This window comes from Pelodiscus sinensis, chromosome 1 (genome assembly GCF_052426305.1).
Source record: "Pelodiscus sinensis isolate ZL-2025 chromosome 1, ASM5242630v1, whole genome shotgun sequence".
NCBI lineage: Eukaryota > Metazoa > Chordata > Testudines > Trionychidae > Pelodiscus > Pelodiscus sinensis.
The window spans coordinates 272,273,662-272,280,495 of NC_143052.1; the positions used below are offsets into that span (position 1 = coordinate 272,273,662).

At 46.0% G+C, this 6,834-nt stretch overlaps 1 protein-coding gene across 14 annotated transcripts in view; it reads right to left on the reverse strand.

Moving 5' to 3' along the window:
* LMO7 (LIM domain 7) overlaps window positions 1-2,262 on the reverse strand; it is a 176,930-nt gene extending 174,668 nt beyond the window's left edge. For 3 of the 14 annotated variants that reach the window (XM_075918869.2, XM_075918873.2, XM_075918872.2), the window contains exon 1: window positions 1,605-2,101. In XM_075918869.2, the coding sequence (XP_075774984.2) occupies window positions 1,605-1,676 (72 nt within the window). In that variant the 5' untranslated portion in view covers window positions 1,677-2,101. Of the gene's footprint in view, window positions 1-1,604; window positions 2,102-2,158; window positions 2,227-2,247 lie in introns of those variants that run through there. The other 11 variants (XM_075918879.2, XM_075918882.2, XM_075918878.2 and 8 more) reach the window with 7 other exon arrangements.
* Window positions 2,263-6,834: the final 4,572 nt, after the last annotated feature.

The window sequence follows — 6,834 nt, forward strand, 5'->3', positions numbered from 1 at the left end:
TCTAGTGTTTGTTTCCTTTCATCTTTCTCCAAGTGTTAGAAGGTTTCACTTTGCAAAGTGAAAAAATGTTTCAAAGTAAGCAAGCATTTCTAACAAAAGACACTAAGTTTAAACTGCAAACAAACTATTGATTTAAACTGATTTAACTGGCCTGCTGACACTCATTGAAGTTCCCTAGTATGTGTTAAAATAGTACTGTTGAAAGTTTCATCTTATCAGGAAACTTTACAGGGCCAATATCTAAGAGAAAAGTTAATTGACATGGCCAAGATTACTAGTACTAAATGACTTTGTGTATTTTATGGAACTGGATTTAATTAGAATCAACAAGTAGCAAAAGAAACTAATTAAAAGTGAACCTTTGCTTTAAACCAAAGTAAATGTATTTACATATGCCCTGAACATAAACTTTTTTATTTTTTTAAACAGATTATAAGGATGTTGAAAACATTTTATATTTTAAAATCCAAATATCCATTCAAGTAAGACTACTGATTGTTAAAGAATTCATAACAATACATTAATGAAGATTGCTTATCTCCTAAAACTGGAAGAGACCTTGAAAGGTCATTGAGTCCAGTCCCCTGCCTTCACAGCAGGACCAAATACCATCCCTGACAAATTTTTACCCCAAATCCCTAAATGGCCCTGCAAGGATTGAACTCACAACCCTGGGTTTAGCAGGCCAATGCTCAAACCACTGAGCTATCCCTCCCGTCCTAAAAAGATATTTAGGTTTTTAGATTCTGGAGATCCCCCTAAACCCCCCTCCTCTTATATGTGACCACAGGCATAGGCTAAAGAAGTTCTGGTATCAGTCTATACACAAACAAGTACTATTAACCAAGAACCAGAGTTTAAAACTCAGAGACATAGACTACTATAATCTAGATTACGCAACTTTCCCGGAGAGCGTGAGGGTGTGATTAGATCAAACTGGGGGGTGAGAGAGGGGGCGCAAATCACGAAATTGTAAATGGCAATTACATTATCCTGTATAAATGTTCAAATGGTTATGAGACCCAGCAGCTTTTAACACCACCTTCGACATGCAATAAACTGCAGCTACTCATGAAGTTCGAAAGTCTGTAAACAGGACTCGTGCAAACCAAGCTCTCTCAGCTACCCGTTAAAACGTTTTTTAAAACCGCCTTCGGTGTACAGCGGAGCAGCTCTTCGGTTACTCGCTTTGAAATCTCAGTCCTCCGGAGGCAAGACTATCCCAGTGCTACCCAGAGATACAGCCCCCGCTTCCCCATTCCCGCCCAGGCGTTCAGCTCCTCAAATTCCCTGCTGAAGGGCAAAGAACGCGGACCCCATTGTTTCCTCTGAAACGCCCCAGCCAGCATCCATGGAGAACACACATGAACTGAGCGAAGGGACCGGGACTAACGTCACCTTGAACAGCTGGACATTGCGCTCCCGAGCACATAGAGAAGGACCGAGAGGAAACTTTACAAGCACTTAAGCGCCTCCACCAGCGCTGGACGCCTCCTTATCTGCGAAGGGGAGTCCCTAGGCCTATGGAGAATGATTAACTGCTGATGGGCAAGAGCCAAGCTACAAAGCAAGCAAGCGCGACACAGTAAAACCCATCCACTCACCTCCACCCATCTCTGAGCTTCGGCAAAAGCCACCACATCCGAGCTGCACTCCGTATCTTCTCTCCCTTCCATGGCTAGGAGAAAGGGGGTGGGGGACAGGAAATCAGTGGTCAGCCCCTTATGCTGCCGCTCCTGTGGGGCTCTCGCTGGAGTCGGGGCAGGCAGCCTCCGGCCCGCGCTCCTAAGGCTTTTGAACGCTCCCGTCAGCCCCTCCCACGCCCCTCCCCGGGATTTTGGTGAAGCTCCGAAAACCACAAGAATCTGAAGAAGCCGCTGGCTCCAGACCCACAGAGTCACCCCCCGGAGCCAGGCAAGCGAGGGCAGCTGGGAAGAGGCGGGGTATTTGGTCGAACCGCACTTCTCCCCCCCTCCCCAAAACAGCTGCACCCCCGCCCCCCAAATGTCAGCTCGCTCTGGGCCGCCGCCAAGCTGCGGGCGAAGGCGCTCGCCACGCCCGCCCCCAGGAGGGTCGGGGAAAGACCCGGCACGCCGCGGGGAGAGCGCCCGACAGCTGCCCCGCCAGCGCCGCTACAGCCCGGTAGCGGGAGACCGACCTCGCCTTCCAGCCGCTGCTAGCCCAGCCCGGCTCTCCGCAGCTGCAGCCCAATCCCCCAGCGGCCTGGCCCCGGTGACCCGGCCCCACCTGGCGGCAGGTAAAAGAAGCGCCAGGGAAAGACGCGCCGGCCTCGCCTTGGCACCTTGGCTCTCCCGTTGCGCGGCGCCTGCAGGTGCTCTGCAGCGCCACCAGGGGATGGAACGAGCTCGCTGAGCTGGCCAGGAAAGTAGGCCGTGGCGCCTGTGGATGAGGGGCAGCACCTGGAGCCGCTGATTTCAGGGGTGGTACAGGGCCAGGGGTAAGCCTGCCTTAGCTCTGCTATGCCATGCCATCCCTGGGGCAGCTGTCTGGGCGGGGGGGAATAGAACCCACAACCCTGGTACCCACAACCCTGTGTACTCTCCTGCCCTGAGCCCAGTGCCTAGCTGAGGAAACCTTTACAGTTTTTAAAAGGGACATTCGCTTAATTTACTCTGTCCGCAGATCCACAGAATTCAGGGATCTTTCCTACCAGCAACAGTGTGCCACTGCCTCCTTGGCCAAAAAAAGACCAGCCCCAGCCGAGGCACTGTTGGGTAGGTTATGTGTTTGGACTCCTTTGGCATGAAATGGTGCTAAGTTGTTAGTTCTATTAAACCCTCACCTGCTCTCCAAAAAAAAAAAAAAAAAAAAAAACTCAAAGGAAATCTCTCCTAGGTTTCTCAACTGCCAATGAGTAGGGCCCAGGGCTATTAGGAGTGAGGGAAGACATTAGGACACATATTGCAATGGTTTTTTTGTTGTTGTTGGATCTGAGCAGCAGTCAAAAGGGAAGGCGGTGGCATTCTGTATTGTCTCTGTGTCAGTCACCCTTTCCATTGTGTCTCCAAAGGCAAAAGATGCCAGAGCCAAAATTCCAGTATCCTGTGACCACCACCCGCATTTCAGACATTTTTCTCTTTTAGCTCTCACTGATTCATAGCTGACTTTTTGAACTCCTCTAATTAGAATGGATGGGGGGCTAGCCTAGGGAAAATGGTGCTCTGGGCTAATTTGTATTTTGGCACCTCTGTAGCCCACCCATCCACTCTGGCCCCCCAGCTCACCATTTTCCCCCTCACCTCTGGGACCCACTGCCTCCCCAAGTGCTTAATTTGTATTGAAAGAGGGGCCAGGGCTCAGCCCTACCATAAATTAAGGACTGAGTGGATAGCTAGAAAGCAGAGGGGAAAGAAAAACATATACAAACACCAATTAAACCATATTTTAAGTTTAGAGCCATCAGGAGATAATATAGCAAGATCAAAGACACAAATTTGATATTCAGACACCAGTAGCTACTGGCAGACCCTGAGAGGCAGCAGCACAGACAAGTTCCTCCCCTTGTTCTGCTACCCAGCTCAACAGAGACCAGATATAGAGGTGGAATGAAGAGGGGCACTCCCCAACATCAGCCCTCTACCCCCATTTTGTTCAGCAGAGAGAATGCTCCCAGTGTCAAGCAAGCAGCTTGGCTAGGGACAATTCCAAGGATAGGGAGGAAAAAGGAATAACGGCTGCACAGGGCAAGGAGAGGAACGGGATCTCTGCTCCGAAAGGAGTCACTTAGCAGTTGCCCCCTGCAGTTCGGATATCTTTGCCCTCTGTAGATGCTGCTGCTTGCCTATCTGAGGTTACATCTACACTGCCTCTTTTTCCAGCAGAGAGCATGCTTAGGAAGTGCTCATTAGCAACTTCTCACACTTCATTTGCATATTCTCTGCCAATGCTTTTTGCGCAAGAGGTTTTTGTGCAAAAACAAGCAGTACAGATGAGTCCATTTTGTGCAAAAAAATCCTTTTGCGCAAGATCTGTATACCTCCTTTCTTGAGGCATGAGGATCTTTCACAAAAGGTTTTTTGTGTGTGCAAAATGGACCCGTCTATACTGCTTGTTTTTGCGCAAAAACTTCTTGCTCAAAAACCATTGGAAGAGATTACATAAATGAAGCGCGAGAAGTTGCTAATGAGTGTTTCATTTGCATTGCCTCTTCTGCAAAAAGAGGCAGTGTAGACATAGCCTGACTGTCTGCCTCTAAGCCCAGCTTGTTCTTGGTGACCAAGTTGGACTCGAGTACTAAACTCTAAGCATGATGTCCTCTTGAACAGGTTCTGAGCCACTACACAGTCTGTCCACTTCTAAAACCTACCAATTTCTTTCTACTATATTGAATGTATTTAATCATTAGTGTTTTGTTTTAGGGTTTTAACGGTCCCCCAAAGACACCAATCAATTGGATATCTGAAGAAGGGGAAGGGCATTTTACCACTTATATTGGATAGGATTTGAATTCTGCCCTACAACCTGAACTGCTCATTTGATCAACACAATGGGTATGATTGATGTTCCAGTAGCAAGCTTCCCTACAGTCTCACCACTGTGCTTCAACCCTGGATTACAGAAATCCCCTTAAGCAACAGAAAGGAGTTAATTTGCTTTGTGTGTTTACTGAGGTTATGCACACCCTGCACTATAAGCCATGGATTAGTAGGACTTGAGTTCATGGATACACACAAAGCTTGAGTGTCCCCACTCGTTGGGGATCCCATGGTTTAGAATTTCTGCACTGAGCCTCCCTCTCCCCCAGCCAAGCTCCAGTTTCTGCACTGTAGTAAGCAGATCTGAATCAGACCACCATATCACAGGCTTTCTATCACCCTCCCCAGCTGTGGTTGCTTTCTAGCGCAAATCAGACAATTGCATGTAGATGGAAGGAGGGTTTGGGCTAGAAGGTTAGAATGCCCCGTGCCAATTTTCTTCCACTATTTGATCTGAGGAAGTGGGTCTGGCCCACAAAAGCTCATCATCTAATAAACCATCTTGTTAGTCCTTAAAGTGCTACATCATCCTGTTTTTTGTTTCAGCTAGACCAGACTAACATGGCCACATTTCTATCCCTGCTCTTACATTGCTGTGTAAACATGCCCACGTTGATTGGGGTTGCATAACTGGCAACAGTGATACACATCATAGCGGCCATTGATTTTTGTATCCCTACATTTCCTCCCTCTCCTACCCATATATTCTCTTTGCTGTTTCCTGTTCTAGTTACTCTATAATGTTTCCTCTCTTCTCCCAAAATCTTCTATATTCAGTCTTGCCTGGAGTAAGCCTCTTTCACTGTTACATCCTAACAGTGGACAAGGCCTATCAGTTGCTCCTGAGTTTAGCTTTCTAGAGTGCTGTGCTCTAGTCTCCGGTAACTACATACAACTGTTCTAGACAAAACTATGCCCAGAGATGTCCCCAGGCAGTTTCCCACCTTCTCGTCTATAGAAAGCAGGCACATTCATTGGCTATTTCAACTGGGGCCTGGTGCGAGTAGGAGTTATGATTACATTTCCATTGCAGCAATTTACAAATATAGCATCCTATCAGAAAACATGGTCAGCTGGATAAGGGAGAGGTCTCTATGCAGCATGGTGGTATTTGATACCTTGTATCCTTTAGAAAATGAGATCTGTTGAGAAATCATTGTTTGAAATGTCTTGACATTTAACATTACTTTAACATTACATTTATGCTAATTTTTGTTCTTAATTTTCGATTACTTTTAATCATAGTTTTTCTATAAACAAAAACGTTTAATTGCTGTATCCTATACTTTGCTAGTGGTTGACACAACTTTTGCAAGTGCATCAAGGTTTTAGATTTTACTACAGGATGAAATAAGTTGTAAACTAAGCATAAATAATTTAAAACTAGATCCTACAAAGTACTATGAAGTCTCAGCTCTTATTGTTAAGAGATAGACTAGCTTGTGATAGAGCTGCTAGGCTGAAGGCAGTAAAACTTCCTTAGAAAAAAAAGTTTTTTGCAGTATAGATTAAAAATGCTATACTAGATGTACCATTTTATTGTTAGGAGAGAGAGAAATTCAACAACTTTTACTGAAATATATGCTTGTAAAAGGCATACTTGAAGTTTCAGACTTCAAACAGTTGCAATTGGAGAAACCAAATTGCCAGTCTGGAACTATCATGAGCTTCTTTCTAATGTATCTTATTAATAAATCTGATCCTTTGTATTCAAATCAAATATGAACAGATTGAATTGTTACCATATCTATTCATGCTTTTGTGTGAATAGTATTAGTGCAACTTCACTAAGGGCAGTAAATCATCCTAATCCATAGATCTTAATTATAAATGTAATTTTGACTGCTTCACAAAATGGCTATGTCTACACTCACAGCTTCTTGCATGAGAAATATGCAAATGAGGCTAAGCGTGGAATATCACGGAGCCTCATTTGCATACCTAATTAGCCACCATTTTTGCAGAAGAGGGTCTTGCGCCAGAAGGAGCTGTCTACAATGCCCCTTATTGCGCAGGAATCCCCCCCCCCCTTGCGCAATGCCGTTATTCCTGAAAATAATCAAAATAGCTATAGAGGGTTGGAGACAGTGCATGGCTGAGTTGCAGGGTAGGAGGCGGGGAGTGACAGCTCAGATGGGTCTATGGGGGCAGAGCCGGGAAGCCCAGTGGGGCAGCAGGGTAGTGCCAGAAATGACCTCCCCAGCAAAATCTCTCACCCAGGACCAGTTAGGTCCCAAGGTTGCCAGACCAGGGAGGTTCAACCTGTATAAAAATGAGGAACAAACACTTCTGGGCATCTCTCTCTGACCATTGTAATCACCGAACCTTTACTGGGCTT